General features: G+C 38.3%; 1 protein-coding gene across 2 annotated transcripts in view; it reads left to right on the forward strand.

Moving 5' to 3' along the window:
* Nucleotides 1–26,774, forward strand: part of LOC126281796 (beta-1,4-glucuronyltransferase 1) — a 231,587-nt gene that overhangs the window by 194,338 nt on the left and 10,475 nt on the right. The window contains exon 7 of one of the 2 annotated variants that reach the window (XM_049981010.1): nucleotides 15,344–15,411. The exons of the other annotated variant lie outside the window; for it this stretch is intronic. Coding sequence (XP_049836967.1) covers nucleotides 15,344–15,388 — 45 coding nt within the window. The 3' untranslated portion in view covers nucleotides 15,389–15,411. Of the gene's footprint in view, nucleotides 1–15,343; nucleotides 15,412–26,774 lie in introns of those variants that run through there. 2 annotated transcript variants of the gene reach the window in all.

The raw sequence follows: 26,774 nt of genomic DNA on the forward strand, positions 1-26,774 counted from the left end.
CAGTCCGCCTTCTCCCTGTGCGTTCCTCTGTCTGAAAGGACCCGTGATCACACAGACGCCCAAAAAAGAGCTTGAAATGTTGTGTGATGTGGTTGGTGTCTATGAGGCTACTTGTTTTGGTACAGTCGCGCTGTCTATCCGCTGATTCTGGCTGCTTGCCCGTACTCAAACACCATCTCTGCTTTTTACCGATCAGGAATACCGGACCATTCTCATGCATACAGTACGCTGCGTCGCTCACACAGCGCGCATAACACGAGGAACACACGGCACGCGGCCAGAGGAACATTCATTCGTCAGCGCCAGCTACCATGGCACCGATGCGTTTCCTTTGCACGTCAAGAGTTTGACCAGTTTTCCTTGCATTTATAGGGCCTTTTCTACTGTTTTACGGTGTTATTGATTCACATGACGCATGGGGCGAACCGTATTCCTGCTTTGTACTTTTGTACTTTTGTCACCTGACACGGCACGCAATCGCAAATACTGTCTGATTGGAAATTACGCTCTCACACCTCATACTGTGGCGATTACTACTTATCTATAGCCCATTTTTTGTAAATTTACAACAGACTGGTGTTGGAGTAGATCTGCTGCAGCCCTTTTGTTCTGTTTCCACAGAACTTTAGGAGACCATCTTCTCCCAACAATTTTTATTTTACATTTCTAAACCCCGCCAAATTTCAGTGTACACATATTTTAATGAAGAGGAATACTGTTTTATTGTAATTTTCTAATAACTTTTTCAATACTCATATAAAATAATACACTGCATTACTACATTTGATGCGGCAAAATGGGAGAAGGAAACAAAATGTAACTTCCGACATTAAGACGATAGTCATGTTTTGGTGCGGTGTCATATGAGGATGTTGGATGCCTCTCCTCATTATCAAGGGTTATTGCAGTGCTCTGTAGTGTTGGGGCAGGATCCTCCAAATTATTGCCCAGCCCTGTTACAAGATTCTGGTGACATATCATGTTTCAAGACGATAATACAGAAGCATACTGAAACCAATTTGTAAATAGCTTTCTCCAACATGCAGACTCGACTGAATGAAAAGTTCTGAGAAATCTGCTGACTACAACGCGTATTGAGATAGCTTGGGGTTAGTTGAAATTCGCAAAGCGTCATCAAAAGAACCGTTCTCATACACTGGATGAGAGCAGGAGGGCACTCATAGAACAGTCGGGAGGGGCTTGAACAGCAACGACTTAGTCACGTTGTAGGCAACATGACGTGGAGGATGGAGGCCTGTAACAAACCATGAGCTGGATTAACGTGGGGAATGAATATTACACGGCAGCAGATTTGGAACTGACAGTCGTGCAAAGACGTACACTTCCGAAGTCTCGCTTTATTATTGAAAGAACTTTTATGAAGAATAAAACAGATATCGCAATGGAATATTTTAAAATTACAATTTAGTCGTAATAGAGTATTTATTAAAAATGAGAACCGATTTCAGTCATATAGCGACCATCTATGAAACAGATTTGGTGCGAAACCTAATTATAACATTTAAAGAAACATACATAAAATATTACCAAAATTAAATTAAGATATACTCATGATGGTAGGTGGTGTCAGTGAACCAAGGAGGTAATGTGGATGCAGGCGTGCGTGGTGCGTAGTCAGACTGAGGGTGTAATGAAAGGACTAAGGGATGATTTTTTTTCGAATATCGCTTTATTACAGTTTAATCATCTAGAGCAACAGCTTGTGTTAGAGTTGCGGCTGAGCCTGGGGCGAACGCTGGCAGGTAAACAGTTACCCACTCTCAGATCACGTGGATGGCATTGCCGCAGCCGGTGCCGCTGACACGGGATGCTATTCCCAATTCGTCGCTGACTGAGGGGCGCGCAAAGTGCCCTTCGACCAGCAAAAAGAAGGGCTGAAAAGTGTCACGAGGGACGCGAAGCGGACTGGCAAGAGCGCCACGGAACCACTAGGTCGATCTCTTGCCTGCAAACTCTGCTCCCATGTGAACGTGTGCAGATACAATGTACAGATACAATAATTGTACAAAGATTAACAAAACACATTTAAATAAATGCAGAAGAATATTCTGGAGACTAGTCAAATGAAATCGGCTGCCAGTACACAAAATTCTCTCTAAGGGCGTTTGAAGAAATCTCGTAGAGCGTAATCAGATCACAGATAGAGCTATGTGACGGCACTGGTTTCCAAGGAGATGGCCTGCACCACCAAGGGCTGGCGGAGAAAAATGTCAAAAATGCAATGTGAACTGTCCGCTACACTGTGCAAGCATGCAGGCAAGAAAAGTAGTGGACGTGCATGAAAATCGCTATAGAACGTTGCGAATGAACCAACATGGCAACCGGCGACATAAGCGTACATAATGTTAAGTATAGAGCGGTACGTTACACATATATCAGCTGTGCCACGATCACTGGCGACCGAAGCGTACGTAATTTTAGCAGTAGAGTAGTATATTACGCAAAATTTAGCATCGTCGATGAATACATTACCGTAAAAGTATCAAGGAAATAAACAAATTATAAAATAACGTGTCAAATATTAAAAATATGAACAGTGGCATTAATTGTCATGAAACTAGAATTATATATAAGATTATACTCATCGTCTAGATGACTCATTTTAACCGTTTACGTATCTTACATTAATTGTTATTATTAGATTTCCTTATAAATCTATTTCAGTGCATATGGTCTGAAGGTTGTCGCTATTTCATAGAAACCGGTTGCCATTTTTAATAAAAGTTTTATTGCGATCAATACTGTTTTAATTCTAATTTTAAAATTTCCTTTATTCCTCAGGATTGTTAAGTTTGTCGGAAAATTTGTGGGTAGAAAATAAAAAAAATTATAAAAAAATGTTCTGTAGGAAGAGGAGGTTACTTACTACAAAATTTAATTCTTAAACATGGAAAAAGGGAAATTGGAGCATATAACATTACTAAGATGCCTATTCAATGCAATTAGGATGTTTTAAGTATGGAACCATTTCGTACTATATCAATAAACTCATTCACAACATTTACAGACTTCAGTTTCATTTTATACTCTTTGCATGTTATGTTAGCTTTCTGGCCTTTGAAAACAATCGTTAGTAGTTGTCGAATATGAAGCATGCTTTCTACCACTGTGCTGTGTATCATTGGTAGAAATAATTCAGTGCAGTAGTACTGCTGATATAAACGTGACCCAGTGTCTCAAAGAACGTTCAAATTTCTTAACATGATCGACTGTTCAACTATTGGATGCCTCATCCTCCGAGGTGTAATACATCGTTCTGATTTCCAGTGATCACTTTTCGAATTAAATCTTGTTTCACATGTGACCTGGACAATAATAAAATCCTAAACTCACCCTGCAAGAAAAATAAACCAGTCAGAAATGGACTGCAGGGGTTAAATTTCAAAATATTTGTTAGTTTTATGACAAACTCATTCTAATCTCTACAAAACACTTTTCAAATGTAAAATCTGTTCATATCAGTAGCAACAAGAAAAGTATAAAAATGTGGCCAGATATGAAGTTTACATTTTTGAAAATTCTTGCTTAAAATAAAGGACACTTGTTAATAAGATAACACACAGTATTGCAAATATTCTCCCAAAAAAGGCATTGGATGCAATACTTGGAAGTATACAAATAAACTATGGTTCAACTAAGTAATCATTATGTCTTAAGAACGAAAAGGGATGTTTGCAAAGAACCCAGAATAAGTAATAACCTGGAAGTAGTCTTGTATTTCAGACAAGTAATTCAACACAAGAAGAAAAAAACAGCGAAAACAACAACAGGTATTAACCTTGTCTGAAACTGACTGCTCATACAGTGAATAAATCATCTTGGAATGTTGGTAAAAGAGAGGCAGGGAAAGGAGTTGTGGATGACACTATTTACATTGCCACTTACAGGAATTTGGTAAAAGTAATTTTACTAAAGTAGTATACCCTAGCTATGCTTGTTCGAAGATACTGCCTAATGTATTTAAATCATCTGATGATGTCTTTCTAGGAAGTCAAAACTGGTGATGATACCATTTATGAGATCTGATGTTGGAAAGATATAAAAACGTTTTTAATTACAAAAAAGTAACTTGCATGGGGTTCACCTATGTGCACATTACATCTTGAGCAGTTGAGAATATTAATCACCACTGCAGAGAACATTTACTAATTGGTGACATTTGTTACAAACAACATATTTGAGGATGGGGTCAATAACAATAATCAGCAACACAATACTACATGGAAACCCGTCAAGTGAGTCTGCTGGCACTGGAAGGAGGAAAAATAGAAAGTTACGAAACTCTTTGACAATTTGCTCACAGAAATGATATGTGTGCCAGTTAAAGTGTTTTGAATTGTCAAGTTTTTTTTCTCAGCAGTTCTTATTAGGTCAATATTTATTCAAATGACACACTTCTCAGCAAAATGTTTTCATGAATATGGTCATGTGACATGTAACTAAGTCATTCTATAATTCATTGACCTATTGTGTACATTGATACTTATCTTTCACTGAAATTAAATTGATTGATAGTTTCCAGTAAGCTCTTCTTTTAAGTTACATGAAACCATAATAAAATAGAAAGGAGGTACTATGCCTTTGTTGGTTTTATTTGTATAGTTCTGATCCTCTGTTGTGTATATAATAATTTGGTGAGTAAATTATATCGTTTCTTATGAAAATTATATATATTCACAACATTTGATTTCTGATTTTGGCTTACAAAGGAATTATACGTAGCTGGAAATGGTCCTTTAATTGCAAGAAACTTTTCTTAATTATTTTACATCATCTATTACATTCATATACTCATTTTTTGAGCTGACAATAATTAATTTGTGTCATTAACTTGTGTGGAGTTCTATTCTAAAAAAATATTCATCATTTCCTGCAAATGCCTATATTTGCATTATGATGAATCTGTTTGTTATTTTATTATAAGGACCCCTCCACTGTATTTTTACACAGCACAGTAGCATTATAACTTCAGCTAGTACTGTTTATGTCATGATACACACCATTTTCCAAACATTTGTGTACACAGCATTGTTCCTCTGACTGTTTATGACTACTGATTTAATAACAACAGGCATATTTGTTTGTGTAGACATAGTAAGTTTTGCTTTAGTAATGGTTTGTAACTGTTATTTATCTGAACAGTTACTATATTCAAGTTTTCATGAAATATATTTTGATACTAGCAAAGTTCTTGTCATGTTAATTATTTTCTTCTCTACTTTGTGGTTTTAGTTGTGTATATTTCGTATTTAAAAAGTTCAGAAAATAGTGAGTGTATATCTGGTATTCTGGAATTTAGGTTCATTGTGTAAAGACTTTAACAAGGAAGACACAGTGGTTATTGTGGGTAGGCCAGGCAAACAGAGTGTGAACTGGTAGAGAATGCATCAGCACTGAAACACCCTAGTGTGGAACTTGTGTCTGTTATGAGACGCCATGACTGACCTCATTTGAACTCCTCTGTCAGGAGAGTTAATTTGTTGTTGGAACTTCTGCTTTGATCAGGCGTTGAGTCATATATTGGTGTGATTCCAGTTGGTTCTCTCAATACGTGGGATTATATGAGATATGGCCTACACCTTAACAGGAAAGGTAAGGGTAAACTGTCTGGGCTGACAGTGAACATATAAGGGGAGAAGGCACTACCATGTATGATAAAAATACCGGTAGTTACAAGTATTGGAGCAGCACTTTTTTTAGGATAGGTAGAACAGAAAGAACTCAAGATCTAAGGGAGGTCAGTTTGAGAAAGAAACCAAACATCATAACTGTGGCCCACGTGTTCAGCACACGCAGCTATTAGTAAAAAATTTTCACCAATCAGCAGAAATTTTATTTCCAACCAGTTTTATCTCAGTCAGTATTAAATACCAACGAAATACCTTAAGTACATCAAAATATTCAACATCTAAGAAGTAAAATTAACGAACTATTTATCTGCATCGATGAATCAGAGTAATCCAACCCAGCGGACATAATGTGCCTCTCTGAACATCATTTGTCCATTGGTAAATATGTGTTAAGTTTTGCAGGATTTAGGTTATCTTCTCAGTTTTGTATGGTGTAAATGGGGGATGGAAGAGTTGCCACATTCATCAGGAATTGCCATAAATTTAAAGACACAGACATAAATAATTTTTCTTTGGAGCGGCATGTGGAAGCGTGTGCAACGGAAGTATGTTAGTGTCCTAAATTGGAGCAACAAACCGCTGTTTCCCCATCCTGTGTCTCATTCACGATATAATCATACAAACTGTCAACCAGATATCAGTACGACTGTGTTCTGCACGGAAGATAGCATTGTGGTCAACCATGCAAACGATGACGCCAGGGCACCTAAGAAAGGAGATAGTGTTTGCCACGTAACCCCACATTCACAGACGCTATGTAAACAGTCATGGACGGTGCACTAAGGCACAGAGAAGATGCCTACAAAACTCTCTGAGGTGGAGAGCCATAGAGAGAAAGGAAGCAAGATAGTCTCAAACTGATGTGGCCCAGCAGGTTAATGTGAATCGTTCTGTTGTTTCTCAGATGTAGCGACGGTTTATAGAGACCAGGGCAGGGCCGACCACTTTTGAGTTCAGAATACAGGACTGTTATTTGGCTGCAAGGGCACGACGTTACCACCTTAGTATTGCACAGCAATTGGAATGTGGGTCCAGATCGTCCGTTTGACGTGTTGTATCGAGACAAATGGTGTGCAGTAGTCTTTGGCAGAGTGGCCTTAATTGTTAGAGATCTGTTGTATGTATACCTCTGACGCTTCTTCACAGAAGTCAATGTCTAGAGTGGAGTCATCAACAGTAGAAACTGTTGACCCTCAAAACTAACCCATATTGGATCAGAATGTCTATAAAAAAGCTTTGGATTCCTCACGAAATAAACGTATCCTGTAAGACAAAAAGGAAACTATATCTGTCAGTCTAAAGCACCTCTAATGTAAATGCTATAGAACATTACAAAAATTTGTAGCAAAATTTTAAGACAATAATACAGAAATCGAAGCAAATGCATTATCAGTAAAGGATAATCATATCAGATAACAAAACAAAGACAATATGGTATTCTGTGAAGGAAGAGACTGGTAGAAATAGAGATGACGAGAAGCACATAGCATTAAGTGTAAGTGATACACAGGTAACAATTTTTACAGTGTTGCTAAACTTTTCAGTAAGCACTTCTTAACTATCATTGAAAATATGTGGTTGGCAGGTTCAGTGGATGCAGCCATTGAATATCTCAGACCAGTCACTGCAAATAACTACAATAATATGAATATGACATTCACAACACCAGTAAGCACTACTTTCCTCCATAAAATCCTTAAAATCAAAAAAAATTCTAGTGGCTACGAAAATGTATCAAGGAAGTTGATTAAATAGTGTACCTCTGAGTTGAGTGACATTTTAAGTTATTTGATTAATCAGTCTTTCATCAGTGGAACTATTTCTGAATAGTTGAAATGTGCTGAAATTAAGGCTTTGTATGAGAGAGGAGATGAAGGAGGAAATGCTGCAAAATGGTTCCAATCCTATATCTATGACACAAAACAAAGGGTATCAATAGGAAAGAGACATGTATTAAGCTATCAGGTAACATCTAACTGAGAACCAATAACATCTGGTGTCCCCCAAAGTTCCATCACAGGGCCTTTACTTTTTGTTCTATACATACAACCTTTCATCAGTAACATCACCAGATGCCAAGTTTATTTTGTTTGCAGATGAAACAAATATTACAGTAAATGCTAAATCAAGTATAGCTTTAGAAAGGTCGGCTAATGAAATTTTCATGGAGATTAATAAATGTTTCCTGACCAATTATCCATCACTAAACCTTGAAAACACATACTATATGTAGTTCAGAACTTGTGTAAGGTTTCCTACCAGAAAATACCTAAAATATGGTGACCTCAAGAATGTCTTGAAGAGGGCTGTTTAAGGAACTGGGTATACTAACTACTTCTTCTCACTATAATTATTTCTTAACGAAATTTGTCATTAAAAACATATTTTTCAGAGCAATAACCAGCTCATGGAATCAATACTAGAAATAAGAATAACTTTCACATATCTTTAAAGTCACTTACTTTAGTTCAAAAAGATGTTTACTGTTCAGCAATACATTTTCAAAACATGCCAGTAGCTATAAAAAGTTTGACTAACAATAAAGTTCAGTTCGAGAAGAGTTTAAAGGATTTATTGGTGGCCACCTTCTTCTATTCCATTCTTAGCAGAACAGACTCATGCATTTATGTCATCAATAATATCACATAACATGAATGTTGTATACAATCTGAGTTCCATACAAATTTTGTGCACTAATGTGGTCATTGTAAACTAGTGCAGAAAAACATTTATTATTTTTTTGTTTGATGATGTATGGCTACAATAGCCTAAGAATTATCATATGCACCTAAGTGTATCAGGCATTGGGTAACAAGTTTATATCCTTTTAAATGAAAACATGCTTAACATTTTTTTGACCAGTTCCACCCCGACAAGCGTAAATCGCATTTGCGATCTGCAGAAGGTACATTAGCATCTCTCTTCATGTATGTTAATATTTATTGTGTGTTATTGTTGCCTGACATTACTACATCCCAGGTGATCTTCTCACTATCGATCAACTGGAATGTAAAGTACAATTAATTTAATCTGGTCTAATTACAAACACCTGAGAAACATAATTAACATATTATGGGTCAGAATAGATGCATGATCAAGAGAGAGGGGCCTTGGCCTTGTGTGTGTTTAGGAGAGAGAGAGCTCCTCATGTCAGCAGTGAAGGCGTCTGATGTGTTCAAGCAGATGCTTGGATGTTACACATGTCACCTCCACTAATGTGATATCAAACTCCATGTCTCACTATCTACCTCCCTTTGACTATAATGGCTTCTTGAATGAAACATCGATAATATCTTACACAGGGAATGGTAAAAAACAAACAAAATACTGTAGACTTTTTTCACACAGTAAACTAGTCACAAATCACAGTTTCTTTACACTCATGTTAAAATAACATTTAACTTTATCCTGTGCCATAATTCGTTTGCTCAGAACGTAAATATATGAATTTCTGTACGAATTCTTTTTTGTCTAGAACACTTTTTACAGTATTGTCTATTACAAACAATAGGTTATTACAACTCAAGTAATTATGTGAAACATCTCCAACATGTACCACAGCACCTAAAGGCTGTCTCTGTCATAATAAAATTGAGCTGACATTGAACTGCATTATATGGGCATCATGTGTAGCACCAACAGTGATCTATGGTGGAGACGGTGTTACAATATGGGGTGTCACTCATGGTTCACGTTGTGGTCTGCGCATTACACTTAAGAAAAGCTATAAGTGGAAAGATATAAACATATTATACTGCACTGTGTACTAAGTACACTAAAGGAATAGTTCTAAAATGAAGACAGTGCACCCTTTAATAAAGCAGCATCTGTGATGCAATTATCTGTGAACAGTAACAATCCTGAAGTGAAAAGGACTGTTAATGAGAGTTTAATTTTTCTGAATATCAGACCCTAATACAACAGTATCTATCTTTCATTCCAAAACATCTGACAGATTTTCCCAGAGTACGAAATCTGACAGATAGACCATGAAGATGACAAAGACAAATATACAGCAGAAGGCAACAGAGAAGTATAATAATAAAAAGTGATGAATATGATGATGTTAAAGACGGCCATGAAAGAAAATTCTCAGGGGTACCCAACGCTGACACGAAAAAGGTATCTCTCCTACAGATCATCAAATTCAAGCATAAGGTACAAATATACACAAATCATCAAGCATCATTAAAAAAGTGGTGGATCATTACTGAGAAATGATAATTATATGTTCCATAGATAATTAATTTTCATGATTATTTTATCGAAATGATGTGGAAGAGTTACTTTACGAGTTATGTGTACATGATAAGCACTGATAATAATAAACATATTACTTATCAGTCAGACTCATGCAACTACACTTAAAAAAAAGAATTTTTCTATTTTTATTTACTATCTACTAGACGTTAACCAGAAATTGCCCATAGTAGAAGAATTTGCCAAGAAAAAATGATTTTAGGCTAGATTTAAAACTTGCTTTGCTACCTGTAAGACTTTTAAGGCAAAATGATCAAATTTTTGTTGATGTATATTGGGCGCATTCCTGAGCCACTGACAGCTTTAACAGTGGACATTAAAGGTTGTTCTTTACTCTAGAGGACTAGGTTAGCTCATAACTGTTCCTCTCAAATTGTGGTGGATTATTTAGGTGTTGCAACAGTGGAGTTCAAATGTTTAACTCCTTAGAGAGCTATTTACATGGCGATAGCAGATGAATGCCACATACTATTCTTACTCCTCATCCTGTGCAAAATAGTTTCTTTCTATGTGGTGAGTTTCCCCAAAAAATCATTACATAGGAAATTCGTTTATTTCCAAGATTAACAATTACATGAAGAGCAAAAGTAGGCGAACTTATCTGTTTGAGGAGCTCAGTAATATGTTTCTTCCAGTCTAGCTTTTCATTGGTATGTGCACTCAAAAATTTCAAGTATTCTTCTTTATTCACCGACATTTGTTCATATGGTATGAGAATTGCTGGTATGACTATTTGTTGTGCACAACTGAAAATAGTGTGTTATTTCAAAATTAAGAGGGAGGGACCTTTTTGGAGGACCACTTAATTATTCTATGAAAAACATGATTACCTATATCCTCTGGGACTTTCATTCTAATATGATTTATTACAAAACTTGTATCAACAGTAAAAAATACAAATTCTCCCTGTTGAATGTTAAATGGAAGCACACTCACATACTATATAAAGATTAGAAGTGAATCCAACATTGAACCCTTTAGGACTCCCTTTGTAATTTCTCCTCAGTCACTAAAATTTTCAACCCTTCCAATATTGTTTGAATTATCAGTACAACTCCTTGCATTCTGTTTGTTAAGTATGATGAAGACCAGCTGTGTGTAAGATAAACAATTCTATAAAACTTGAATTTTCTCTAGAGTGTAACATAATATACACAATCAAACACCTTGCAAAGGTCACAAAAATACAAGCTGGTGATATTTGATTATTTAAGGTTTTCAATGATTGATGAGTGACTGTAAAATAGCATCCTTAGTCAAGAAACGCTTCTGGAATCAAAACGGTGATACACTAAGTAAATTGTTTCTTTTGAAATGTGAGACTACTCTTGAGTACACAAATTTTTGTAATATTTAGGGAAAAAATGTCAGTAAGGAAACTGGACAATACTTAATTAAATATTTCTTGTGACCTTTCTTATAAAGGGGTTTAACAGTTGCATGTTTTAAGTTGTCTGAAAAAATTCCCTGCGCCAGTGAAACATTACATATATCACTAAGTTAATTAGAAGAAATTTTCAAAATTCTGTTTGGAACTGCATCAAAAACATATGATCATTTGTTGTGTAGAGTTTTTATAATTCTATTAATTTCAGTGAAAGATGTTGGTGCTACAAATAATTGCTTCAAATTCTGTTGAGTGAAATTTTCAACATATTTTCTTGCTTCTTCAACCAAACAGTTTAGTCCTCTTTCTAAAGAAGCAGCTTGTGAATTTTCAGTCCCAATGTTGTATATTGTTCACTGATTGGCTGCCCTGTCTCTCATTTGATAATATCCCATTTAATTGTAATATTATTATCTGTATTTTAATTCCTGTTGGGCACACATACCTCTTGACATGTTAACGACTTCCGATAAAATATGACATTATTTTTATATAATGCAAGTACATGATACTGGATCTTATTTTGGCCTTTATGTGTATTTCCATCTTCCTTTTGCAAGAAATTTTAATTCCCTTAGTTATCCATGGCTTACTTGGGTTTTTAGTATTGTGGATACCATTCTAGAGAAGATATTTTAAAGTATTGACATAAATCTGCTATGGAATAAACTAATTCTGACACAGCATCTCTGTCTAAATATACTTCATGTGAAACCATGTCTTTTAACTTGAAACACTGTATCCTGTTCTCATTAATAATCCTCCATGCTTTGTATGAATATGCCTCAGGGTTGTAAAATTCTGTATTGTTTAATTTCATGAAATGTGCACTGCAATCAGATAGCCCATTACCAATAGGGTACACATTAATTATTTCAGACTTAGAACTGTCCATAAAAATGTATCAGGCATTGTTCTGTTATCTTGCTGCACACACATTGGAAAACTGATTCTGAAACTATAATTGCAGATTATTTATCTTGCCAGTATCTTATAAGAAATCTGCACTGAAATCTACACAAACTACTAACTCTTTCCTCTTCTCAGAAAGGTAGCTCAATAATACATCCAAATTTGCTATAACTATCTGAAAATTTCCTAGAGGGGATGTGCGGAGTGCTACAATTACTAGATAAGTGTTCAGCATTAACAACTCACAAGTAGTTGCTTTTTGGGTCTGACTCAAACAAAAACTGTTTGTTTCAATATTTTTCACTTTCTTTCTTTGTTTATTGTTATATGACAGGAGAAATAGGAGAAATTCTAGATAGTTATTTACAACAAATGCAGTTTCAAGTTAGTAATGGGTCATAACATCCAGACTTTAAATACAGTCAGAAGCTTTTGCAGGCAAGTTGTGAAGGTCTTCCATCGACCGCTTGCATGCTCCGAGTGAACATTCAAATGTTCTGTGATGTACAGCTTACTGGTCTTTCGCACAGTCACATTCAGAGGACGACTTCGATCCTCATTACTGCAGCAATGCTTCACATCTTCCCTCATATATTACCTCTGTGTTACTATGCACACGCTCCCTTGGTGGTGCTAAGCTATTGAGATGAGACCAACTGTCTTAAACAGCCTCTTGGTAAGAGTCTGTGGAGGAATATATCCAAAGCGTCCCTCCCAATAATGTCAGTTCGTAAGAAGGGATCTTCAGTATCAATTTACCAACAGAAATAGAATGTATAAGCGGAGCGAAGTTTGAGTGTTTATCCAGAACGCTGTTTGACTTTGTTCCCAACTTATGCCTACATTGAAACTCCTCAATTTTCGATGATAACTCTACACGAAAATGATGCTAGTCTATAATCCCCGAAAGTTACCTTCTTTATCTCTTTGTTTACAAGGTTTTCAGAGAGATAGAGAACTTCCGTCACTTCAGAATTTTTCACATCTTCTAGGCACACAAGGACATCATTTACCTTGTTTTTGCATAAATCCAAATTCTGGAATTATTACATATATTATTGTCATATTCTGACATAATTTCTTTCAATACTATTTGAAACTTGACTCTAGCCTATGAAATATGCTCCTATGACTTCAGTTATCGTAGGTATTTTTTCTTGGGCACACTTTCTGCCATTTGCTCAGTTAATAAGTCATTCCACCTCCTATTCAGGCATGTCTCCTAACTGCCGCAACAGCCATGGCAAAAGCAGTCCACTCAGCTCTTTGTTTACATGACTAAAAGCCATGTTAATCCATGGCCGGTCACAACGCTGTAAAATTTCCACAAAACCCACACAACTATGTGATGTTGCTGCTCCTTTTTCCTCCAGCTCGCCTTTAATACTGTACTCTCTGTTGCTAGCAAGGCGTTTCCTGCTTCTTCTGGTAGAAGTACCTGATTCTCTCCAACAACATATGTGTGCAAGGCCCCTCTCTTGCCATTCACATGGCTAAGCTTGACATGGGATTTCTCGATACTTTTGACCTGGTGTTCTGCACTTAGCTTTTCTAGTACCATTTGGCATTCACAATTCCAGTTATTTTTATCTAGCAGCACTCTTTTCTTTCTAACTGGCTTTTCAAACAACCTAGTCTTAAAGCGCTTCTCACGAGAAAGCTACACTCTGCTTTGCTAAAACACTGATTAAGGGTCTTCTCCTCTTTCAGCTGACAAGTCAAACTCATTGCCAACTGCAGATTTAAATCCGATTTCTGAGGTTTTTGCCTATTATTTGTCACCTTTTCCGACCTCCCAATGTCTCTTTCCCCCTTCAGCCTGTCTAATACCAGATAAGCGATTTCTAATTCTGCCTGAAGGACGCGAATCTTTCTTCCCTGTTCTACGATTTTCTTATCTCGATTGCATAATCTGAAACTCCATGGGAGAACCTCATAGACACTTTGATGTCGTCCCACTGCAACCACTCCAGTGAAATACCAGCCCACCGTCTTGACATGATTCTCCCATGTTAACTAACCTACAGAAACATCAATATTTGTCACAAATGGTGCTACTTTTACAATAAACTATAAAGTACTGCAACACACTTAGCCCATAATGAAGTAATAATCAGCAAAATTGTATCTTTCAGGCAGTAAGTGGACTTAAAAACACGAAAGTGTAAACAACGCACAGATATTCGCTATACGTAAGGTTTGGGTAGCAAAAGTTTCGATATGAATGAAAACTACAAAGCGCGTTCTTATCCGACAACAGGATTAAATAGACACTATCAGGAAACTATGTAAAGTACTCAAATGAATCCAAAACAATACATAATGACTAGTGATGGACAGACATTTACACTTTTGAATGGTCAATACCTACAACAAAATTAGAAGTAAGAAAACAATTCATACAATAGTATTGGTGATAAGGTCAGGAAAGTCTGTGAGTATCTGTGGAAAAGACACATAGCAACAACTGCTTGTTCTGGTGGGCAGTGGAGGCCAACTGGTGGTAGCAGACTAACCAGCAGCTGGGGCACGATAAGTGCTTGTTACCAGAGCTCGCAAGATTTACATATCACTGTGTGCTCATAAGAGTGAGACAGCAGAGTTAACTTGACTGCAAAATTATAATTATTGCTAAAATCAGAGAGTGTTACAATGCACCACAGAAGAATGGTGTACCAACACCTGTGCTTTGGTCTTCTTGAATGTGCATATCAGTTTCATGTAGTGTGAAATAAGGAAATATAACATGTCCATTTGAGAAAGAATTTCCTTGGTTGTGTGTATATTGAAGCACATATACCTTCAAGATCATGTCTTGAAATGTGGAGAACGAAATACGATGCACTGTGCATGTGTGTCGACAAGACAGGACTTTCTAATTAACTCTGACTATTTGCATTTTCTGCTTGGCAGAACTGGTTTGAATTTAATCACTCAGGATCATGCTGTGTTGTAAGAGCAGAAGACCCACTGTGATTAGCCCATCATTCTTGCTGGTCCTTCATCGTTCAATGCTTTCTTACTTTGGGACACAAACGCATGCAATTCATACGACTTTTACTAATAAAATGTGTATTTTACTGATCAGTTACGTGTAATTCAAGACAACACAGTTTCTGCTTGCATGTTGCAGAACTTGAAGCATCTGAGCTACGGTGGGAGCACAATATCTTACTGAAAAACTATAGCATTGGAGAGGGGACAGCATCTGCCCTATGGAGTGCAATATGCATCAATACCATATTTGTAGCTGCAGTGCTGGTTTATCTGAAGAATTGCAAAATACTCTATTAGTACGATTCTTGGCTATCAGTGGCGGTGAACTTTACTTTCTCAACGGCTTTACTGTGTGCATAATATATCATGGAAGACTGAACAACATGGACACAGTTGACTTTGAAAGTCGTGGTATGAGTTAAATAAATTTTTTATGTGCCTCGTAGAAAAAGTGTTCATAAAAAAGTCAGTTCTTATTCACGAAGTATTATGCAGTGTAACTATAAGAGCAAACGATGTTCACTGTCTAAAAGAATATTTTTATACTTCTGTGCTCAATTTGCAAGGGTCTGTAGTTCTCACACATAAAACCATAGGTTCTGGTTAGTATCTAATAGTGCTTTAGAAGTGAATATGAAAATAATGCAGTCATTGAGGAAGGAATGCTTTACAGATTCTGAACATTTAGTTGCTTTTTCAAATGTATGATATATGTGGATGTATTTATTACACTGAAGTGTTTCAATACAGGAAACTGGTTGGTTATTACATTATGTATATATTACTCATATTGTGTACAGTTTGTCCAAGAATGCAATTCATTATCATTTCGATTTTGTTAAGGACTATACAGCTGTCGAAACCTGGTTAGCTGATGCAGATGTCTGAAGTGTAAGTTGACAAACGATTTTTGTTGCAATTGAAAGTTAACTGTGATTTCAGGGTATGTGTGAAAATGCGAATATTGTATTAAATTGTAGAATAAAAATAATAATAATTATAATAATATAACATACATTTATATTACATTTGCTCAGGTTCTGTTTTTTTTTCACTTCCCTATTTAGTGTATTGAATGTTGCCTTATTGAAGTATAACAGGGAGGTAGAAGGGGAGAGAGAAAGAGAGAGAGAGGGGGGGATTTACTGACCAAGTATAGTATTTGACACAATGAGGCAGGTGTTTAAATACAGTATGTGATTTATGCTTTTATGCGCACACATGTGAGAAGAAATTCAATGATAAGCCAGTACCATGTTTTACATAAACAGAAAGATGAAACATAGTAAATATAGAGGTGGAATGTGTGGTGTGTGTGTGGGGGGAAAGGGTGATCATGAAATCAGTTTTATGCAATTCAAGTGAAGTTCACGTTTTTTTAACATGGTGCCAGTTTTATTCAGTACAAGTGAAGCATATGCATTTTTTAAACACAGCTTACACAATTCAAATGAAGGTTACATAATTTCACAGCAACATTATGCTATCTGTTAAAATAGCATTTTCTGATAGGTTGCTTGGTTTTAGTGGCTGCTAAACTACCAGGCTGAGATGGGCTGGAGAGGAGAGGGGGAGGAGGCAGAAGCCTGTAATGTGATGTTGTTGACATAGAGAAGGACGATGATGTAATGTACAAAGATGGATAGAGTGTTTTTGATTTTTGATCCAGAGTAGGTGTAGCATTCCATTAGACAGAAGTTTTTTTAAAGTCATGAAAACTGAGATCTTTGAAAGGTAATTACCATCTTACAACTTATCTGAAATTCCCAATAGGAATTTTGAAGCAATTTGTAAACTGATTTATGGTATGTTTTTAGGCATAACCCTGTCATAATGCTACTTGATTGCAAAGATTATCAACAAATGGTTAAACTTTCACAATTGCAATGTAGGTTTAATACATATGTTCCTGAAGGACATTGGTTAAATAATCTTAGCATGCAATTCTGCAAGGCTAACAAAGGCTTTGTGAATGATTCCTAGTTTCCAGACAAACACGCATGCCGTGCAGATGGCTTTGCAATTTACACAACTTGAATATAGGTACCAAAGAAAATGAATTTTTAAATTCCTAACATTATAGATAAAGTTAGATATAGGACTGATCTGACTAGTGACTATCGGTGAAAGTGCATTATTATTTGTAGCAAAACATCCATTAAATGGGACAAAGAGTCGTGAGAAAGCCAGTATGCTTGTGAATAAGCAAAGACATGTAATTTCGTTCTCACATGAAGAGTTTTTCAGTACAGTAAAAATATGAATGCCAATATTTCTTGTAGATGTGATGTGATATTCTAATACTTTGATTACATGATAGGTAATCGTAAATGAACCACTGCAAACACCTCAGATGTTCCAAAAAATGCCATCAAATTCCCAGTTTTACTACAGAATCATTGAAAAACAAGATCATTATAACCTTATTAAATAATATTTTTGAGACTCAGGAAACGGTTTGCTCGAGTATTCACAGTTGTGAGAGGCACAGTTGGATATCCTTATCTATGGGATCATATTTTTGAATCTTACGCAAAGGAATATTGTTTCCCATTACAACTTAAATGAATACACAATGCGAGGAGTTACTGTGTTAGAAACATAGTTGGAAAATATGTCCAGCGAGAAACACAAGTGAAAGAGGCACAGAAAACTCGATTTTCACCAAGTGAATGTAGTGGTATCTTTGAAATAGGTGCAACAGCATGAGAAAATGATAGACCAGCATCCGTATGATACCTAATCTTACCCCTTTGTGGTATCCCATCTAGTAGAACACATTCTCCCTATTTGAAATTTCCACCAAGCCTTTGACAGGCTCTCACGAATACTTCATGACACACATGATGCACCATTACACAGAGGTAATGTGGCAAAAAGCGAATCTGTGTAGCCCATTGGAAATGCAATTTGGAAGAAAAGAGAAGACTGGTGAGCAGGGCACTTGCTGATTTATGAAACAAGTCAACGCAAATTGGCAGCCTGATTCAACTTATTTAGTCCTTCTACTGTCTGTTCAACTTGTTGCATCTCCCACTTCTTTCTCTTTTCATTATGGATATAAATATGTTTTCCAATCGAGCAATAATCTTTCCATTACACTCTGATAATCTGTGTCTGTTAGAACATTTTTATTATTAAAATGTCTCATTTTGAATGTCAACAATGTAATACACCCTGACTGTAATATTTTCTTTTCGGTCTCATTACCAGTGTTGTAAACTCTATTTAGTTTATTACAAGCATACCAAGCCATTTGAACTCTGCTGTTTATTTTTACAGTTGTCCACATATTGTTGTCTTCAACTACCAGAAATATAAGCTGACATTAACTGGTTAATTTTCACTATTTTTTCGATATGACTAACACAATTTTCAGTATAAAATTCAGGCTTTAGTTGCATAATTAGGAAATTTATTCCGCTTTTTTAGTTTCTTCAGACTAATCTGTCGTTTCTAGAAGCCTACAGAATCATTAGAATTTGGCCATAAATGTATGTAAAGATAAAGAGGTGTGTTACATAACTCTGTTAATATTAGTTTAGCAAATGTCGAAATCTTCTTCACATAAGCATAATGCTATGACATGTCGAAAAATGTACACCTTGTGTGTGAGAATTATAACAGATAATTTAAAGTAAATGAATTACATTTATTACATAGTCAAGTTGTACTTGCAGCAAGAAACAGGAAAATATACTACTTATGAAAAATATGGTCCATAGATCCATATAAGCTTTGACAATATTAAGACTCAAAGAAAATGAGCTAGGTTTCACCATTTTATAGGAATCCTTATACAGTCAAACTAGTGTCTATTTTTCAGTGCAAGCCAATCATTCAACAAATCTTTTGAATATGTGTATATTTCAAACTCATCTAAGAGGTTTATTTCGTAATGCTTGTCAACTATATGCAAAATTTCCATATTAAGCAAAGAATGAGGAGGAAGAGTGTGTTTCCCAAATTTGAGTTATTCTTTGGAATATGACATATATGAATTTTTACCATCTATGTTGACAAGTTCTCATGAAAATAGATATCAAACGCCCTCTATATCTTGTCTATAAAATACTAGGGCGTATATTACATTAAATTTCACATTTACCAGGTTGAAGAAATTTTTCAGCTATAGGCCTCTTGTTATGTATAAAGAACAGTTTGGTGACGTTATTGGTAGTAAAAGATACACTGATGTCATATTTTTTGGACAAATTCGCTACGTGATATTGAGAAACGCACTTTTACTTCTCCATTTTTGTTTAGTATGGAAATTTTCCACATAATTGACAAGGGCTACAAAAAGAACCTGTTAACAGAGTTCAGAATACTTATATATTCCAAAGGTTTGTTGAATGATTAGACTGCATTAAAAAATAGACACTGGTTTGATAGCATAGCTTCTCTTATATAAAATTCTGAAAATTAGCGCATATGATTTAGAAATTAATGTCAGCACTAGCTTATGTGGAACCACGGGCCATGTTTTTCATATGAATTCTAATATAACTTGCTTTATATCTAAGTTATGATTTTTGTGTTCTTTTGTATACCTTCCTTGTTGCTAATACAACTTAACTATGTATATAAGTACAGTACACTTCTTGTAAATTATCAACCTGCTCTTCTAATTATCACATATAATATGTACATTTTTCGACATGTCCTAGTACTATGCTTCTGTGAAGAAGATACTGAAATCTGCCAAACAAAGGTTTGTAATACACTTTTTATACTGCACAAACATGTATGCACAAGTTCTAATGATTTATAATATCCCATATTTTGTAGTCTTCTGAAGACAGCAAATTAATCTATTGAAATGAAGAAAGTGAAACAAATTTCCTAACTGTGCAAATGAATTTTATTCTGAAATACCAAAATTGCTGAGAAAAGAAGATTTTCAATTTTACTTACAAACTTGCTGATTTAAGATCTTTCCCTCAAAGTTAATGTTTAGATCTAGAGGAAAGCAGTACAAAGTCTTCAGGAATTTTAATGTAATTCATATATGTTCAGTTTAATTGTATTCTTCCTTTGTTTTCCCAGTTTATGGATATGAAAGCTTTTTCTAGTTTCAGTGGTGAAAAATGTCTCTTCTTGTTTTGTTTTTCGATTTTGAATTACTTATTATCCTGATAAAGTTTAGTGGAACCTGTAGCATTGATGTACATAATCTACATTATGTTAAAATAGGTAAGTCGAACCACTGTTTCTTGAGAGATATTGATACAAATTTTGTCAAAACTGAATGAAATAAATTTTTGGCAAAGCAGCAATCATAACGGTTGGTCTGTACTCCAGTCAGGTCTATAGATAACACAAGATTATAAAAAAAAGTTTAAAAAATTGTTTACATTTTTCAGTCATATTCTGAATGTTTTTGCACCATTGATTCCGTAAATGACATCCACTTTTCTTCATCAGGTCATGTTCTTGGGCTAATTCGATTTTAAAAATTTGTTAACTTTGAATGAAATGTATTGAATTTTTTTTACATGACCAGTATGTTTTGTTAACATCTCGTATCCAAATCCAGTTTTTCAGAGGACAAAATCTTTTTATAAATACTGTTTATGAAAAACAGTTACACTGTATAGCAGATGTTGATAGACATCAATTGCTTGTGAAGCCATCATTGTTTAAAATTCAAGGCTTGATTTTACATTCCCTGGGACATCTAGAATGCTCAGCAGATGTCTCTCATCAAAGTCCATCTGCAATCTGCCATCATGCCTCCACCCAGGCCTCTGTCATACCGTATAAATAGCGGAGTATATCGCCATTATTTTTGCACTGTCTTCTAGCTGAAGCCATTATATTTGCTCATAAAAACAAGTTTTAATGTGAAAGAATGTTAACTGTGGAAAAATTTAACTCAGGTATTTCCTACACACAAAAATTCGATAACTCAGAAAGTTTACCTGTGTGACCAAAACAGGCTTCAGCATCGAAATCAGTATATTATAATTATACAAAAGCAATAAATAGGACTTGGGTATTTTTTCATTGCTGCCCAGTGTAATCTATTCTCCTATATTCTTTCCTGAAGGCAGATTGCTCGTTTGAAAGATTCGTATCTTTATTTATGAGGGGCGATCAAAAAGTTTCCTTCTATGGGTGTTACTGCAGCGTATATACAACGTAGCTCGACTACGATGAGGGTATATAAGCACCGACAAGTAGGCAAATGATAAGTGTGGCATTAGTATCTTCCCAATGCGCATGTGATGAAAGCAGAAACGTGAACTATGGCGACGTTATTACCAAATGCGCCCAAATAGGATCAACATTCTATTCTTATTTTCTTGGCTGTCGAAGGGCACAATGAAGGATGTGTATGAGACATCAAGTCTTCCTCAAACTACAGTACTGATCTCTCCCCACGCGGTTACCAAGCCTTCAGCACCTTAAAAAGGGCTCTGAACGGTCGATGATTCTTGTCTGACGAGGATGTGCAGCAGGCAGTTACGGGTTTCTGCGCACCTTAGGACTTGGTGTTGTACAAAATGGATATATGTAACCTGGTGCGTCGATGGGATGATTGTCTCAGTGGTAATGGTGATTTTACCTGATTGGTATACTGATTCTGGATTGTAGGGCCTTGGAACGGAAACATTTTCGTCTCCCATTGAACGTGAAATATCACTCACAGACGGCAGGTGGTATCACTTGCACTGGAGAGTTAATAAAGCATGTAAGGGGGGGGGGAGGGGGGGGGGGGACAGGACGCAGGAAACAGTGCAGTCGTTGTCGTACTGAGGAAATAGGGCAATTTATCTGACATTTAAAACATGATGCCTTTTGGGCTAAAAGTGGACACATTTTCGAAACGGCTAAGTTAGTAAACTGTTCGCGTGCTGGTGTTAGTGATGTATGCTGTGCATGGCAAAACTGTGATATTCAAACCCGGCACCAAGGCAACTGTAGTTCATCTCGGTGCATGGCTGACTTGGGTTGGACGACGGCTGCGGAGGTGTGTACGGGCGAATAGACGTGCAGCTATTGAGCAATTCACCACACAGATGAACCAAGGGGCTATCAACAGTGTCTGCTCAACAATCGTTCACCGAATGTTGTTACGTGTGGGCCTTCACAGCAGGCGCCTGGTTCATGCACCCTTGACTGCTGTTCATCAATAGTGAAGGCTCGAATTGGCACGCCAGTATCGCAACTTGACTTCAACTGATTGGCGACAGGGGAACTTTTCAGATGAATCACATTTTATGCTCCATCGGACTGGAAGAAAATACCTTGCAACAGTCTTCGGAAGGATCCAGGTCGGAGGAGAGGACACTGTGGTGTGGGGGGAATGTTTTCGTGGCATTCTCTGAATGATCTCGTCATTCTGGAAGGCTCAGTGGATAAACAGAAGTATGTGCATCCATCCTTGGGGACCATGTCTACCCCTATATGCAGTGTTTTGTCCTCGGTGCGATGGCATCTACCAGTTGGATAATGCATGTTACACAGTTTACAGTGAACGTACGTGGTTCGAAGAGCACCAGCATGAGTGTACCTCACTTCCCCGGCGACGAAAGTGCCTGGATTTAAACCGAATGGAGAATACGTGGACTACCTAGATCGGACTGTTCGCTCCATGGACCCTCAGCCGAGAAACGTAGCGCAGGTGGCCACAGTGCTGCAGTCGGCATGACGCCATGTCCCTGGCGGTACCTCATTGAGTCTCTACCTCTACATCTCCCAGCGGTTTGTGCTGCAGAATGTGGTTATTCAGGCTTTTGACAGATGGTCACATTAATGTGAATTGGCAGTGCATTAATCAACATAGACCTGTATTTACAGTTTGCTTCCTCTATAGCGAAGTTGAATAAAAAAACTAAACCAAACTCCTCCCGAACAGGCCATGAATGCACAACGGTACCGACCGGTCGCCGTGTCATCCTCAGAGTACAGGGTGCGGAGATGGAGGGGCTTGTGGTGAGCACACCACTCTCCCGGCCATATGTCATTTACATTCTCAGTCAAGTAGGTTTTCAATCAAGAAGGTCCCGAGTTCGAGTCTCGGTCCGGCACACAGTTTTAATCTGCCAGGAAGTTTCATATCAGCGCACACTCCTCTGCAGAGAAAATCTCATTCTGTTGAAGCTCCTCCGTTTGCCTCACAAGGGCTGAGTGCACCCCGCTCGCCAACAGCGCTCCGCAGACCGGATGGCCACCCATCCAAGTGCTGGCCCAGCCCGACATCGCTAAACCTCGGTGATCTGACGGGTACCGGTGTTACCACTGTGGCAAGGCCGTTGGCAGCGACCTTGAACAACCACAACATTGCCTCACGTTTTACATTATAAACAACCTCCGCAAAGACGCTCACTTAGCTTGTCAGAATTTAAGGGCTGAAATTGTTTTAATGATTATCTATTCACGTTTCTAAGTGAAATTGTGAACTACAGAATCATAAAAAAATTGGAATGCTTGTACAGTTTTCTCTATCCTGTTCGTTGCTACGCTGTCTGCCATCAGGACTGAAGAAGTTGGTGTCTGCCCACATCAGACGGCCGGAGTGGCCGTGCGGTTCTAGGCGCTACAGTCTGGAACCGAGCGACCGCTACGGTCTGCAGGTTCGAATCGTGTCTCGGGCATGGATGTGTGTGATGCCCTTAGTTTAGTTAGGCATAATTAGTTCTAAGTTCTAGGTGACTGATGACCTCAGAAGTTAAGTCGCATAGTGCTCAGAGCCATTTGAACCATTTTTTTTTTTTTTTGCCCACATGAGCTTCTGGCTGAAACAACGGCAGAGTGTGTGTGATATTGTCTGCCGCGACAATGGATTCCCCCCAGCGGCAGGAAGCGCGGCCAGCCTGCGGCCAGCGGCGCGGCTAATCGCCAGCTGTGTGTATTTCACGGCCGGGCGCGCCCTTTGTGTGGTTCCGCCTGTGGCCACGCGTTTCCACGCCACATCGCCCTGTCATCCGATATCGCTGATCAGCAGGCATTGATTCACGCCCGCTTCCGCTCACCCCATCAGCGGATTTATAGTCCGTTAGACGACATCTATAATGTCGTTCGACATTGAAGCAGTTCGAGACCTTGATAGATACCTCTTACAAGGGAACCTCCCCATCGCACCCCCCTCAGATTTAGTTATATGTTGGCACAGTGGATAGGCCTTGAAAAACTGAACACAGATCAATCGAGAAAACAGGAAGAAGTTATGTGGAACTATGAAAACAATAAGCAAAATATACAAACTTAGTAGTCCATGCGCAAGATAGGCAACATCAAGGATAGTCTGAGCTAAGGAGCGCCGTGGTCCCGTGGTTAGCGTGAGCAGATGCGGTACGAGAGGTCCTCGGTTCCAGCCACAAGTGGCCCATCGGGACCATCCGACCGCCGTGTCACCCTCAGATGAGGATGCGTATAGGAGGGGCGTGTGGTCAGCACACCGCTCTCCCGGTCGTTTAGATGGTTTTCTTTGACCGGAGCCGCTACCAATCGGTCGAGTAGCTCCTCAATTGGCATCACGAGGCTGATTGCTCCCCGAAAAATGGCAACAGCACATGGCGCCTGGATTGTCACCCATCCAAGTGCCGGCCAAGCCCGACAGTGCTTAACTTCGGCGATCTCACGGGAACCGGTGAAGTATAAGTAGGGGGAAGCAATATATCCGATACCTCATCCAGTAATGCACCCTCTGGAAACCTGGACAGCAAGCTACACCGCGATGCAGAGTGCCTCTCTTGCAGGGTCTGCCACTTGAGTTTGCTACACATCTCCGTAACGCTACCGCGCTTACCAAATAACCCTGTGACGAAAGGCGCCGCTCTTCTTTGGATCTTCTCTATCTCGTCCGTCAACCCGGTCTGGTACGGATCCCACACTGATGAGCAATACTCAAGTATAAGTCGAACGAGTGTTTTGTAAGCCAACCCCTTTGTTGATGGACTACATTTTCTAAGGACTCTCCCAATTAATCTCAACCTGGTACCCGCCTTACCAACAATTAATTTTATATGATCATTCCACTTCAAATCGTTCCGCACGCATACTCCCAGATATTTTACAGAAGTAACTGCTACCAGTGTTTGTTCCGCTATCATATAATCATACAATAAAGGATCCTTCTTTCTATGTATTCGCTATACATTACATTTGACTGTGTTAAGGGTCAGTTGTCACTCCCTGCACCAAGTGCCTATCCGCTGCAGATCTTCCTGCATTTCGCTACAATTTTCTAATGCTGCAACATCCCTGTATACTACAGCATCATCCGTGAAAAGCCGCATGGAACTTCCGACACTATCTGCTAGGTCATTTATATATATTGTGTAAAGCAATGGTCCCATAACGCTCCCCTGTGGCACACCAGAGGTTACTTTAACGTCTGCAGACGTCTCTCCATCGAGAACAACATGCTGTGTTCTGCTTACTAAAAACTCTTCAGTCCAGCCACACGGCTGGTCTGATATTCCGTAGGCTCTTACATTGTGTATCAGGCGATAGTGCGGAACTGTATCGAACGCCTTCCGGAAGTCAAGGAAAATAGCATCTACCTGGCAGCCAGTATCTAATACGAACAAATAAAGCGAGTTGTGTCTCACACGTTCGCTGTTTCCGGAATCCATGTTGATTCCTACAGAGTAGATTCTGGGTTTCCAGAAACGACATGATACGCGAGCAAAAAACATGTTCTAATATTCTACAACAGGTAGACGTCAGAGATATAGGTCTATAGTTTTGCGCATCTGCTCAGATGTTAAGTCCCATGGTGCTTAGAGCCATATTTGGGCTGGGTATACGGTGAGAGAGGCGAAAACGTACTGCAAATAGTAAACACTGACTCGCAAACGAGCAGTTCAAAAGATACGCTGTCCTGTCACATTAACGTGACCACCGCATGTGTTCGACTTCAACGTGCAGTAACCATTCACTGACGGCGGGTGGCAGCACCAGCAGTGGAGAGTATATAAAGCGGTCAGGGGTATGCGGAAAACAGTGCCGCGTAATCATAATGCGGGAACGGAGCGATTTATCTGACACCTGACGTCCGAAAGGGCTTGACCACTGAGCTTCGCACCAAGGTTGCAAGCATTTCCGAAACAGCTATGTTTGTTAACTTTTTGCATGCCGATGTGGTTATGGTGTACCGATCGTCAACGGCAAAGTGGCGCTAACCAAACCTGGTGCCAACGCAACTGGGTGCAGTACCGGGCCATAGACGACGGGGGTGAATGATGGCTGTGGAGACGTGTAAGAGCGCATAGACGTGCAACTATTGAGTAACTGCCTCCCCATATGAACTAATGTTGCTGCGTTATGAGCCCCTGCAGCAGGCTCCTGATCTTCCTCCCATGCTGACTGCCGATCGTAGGCGACGAATGCGCGAAATGGCACGCCATTACCGCATCTGGACGTCCACTGAGTGACCACAGGTGGCTCTATTAGATGAAGTACGTTTTAAGTTCAAAAATGGCTCTAATCACTATGGGACTTAACATCTGAGGTCATCAGTCCCCTAGACGTAGAACTACTTAAACCTAACTAACCTAAGGACATAACACACATCTATGCCCGAGGCAGGATTCGAACCTGCGACCGTAGCAGCA

This window comes from Schistocerca gregaria, chromosome 7 (assembly GCF_023897955.1).
Source record: "Schistocerca gregaria isolate iqSchGreg1 chromosome 7, iqSchGreg1.2, whole genome shotgun sequence".
Taxonomy (NCBI): Eukaryota; Metazoa; Arthropoda; class Insecta; order Orthoptera; family Acrididae; genus Schistocerca; species Schistocerca gregaria.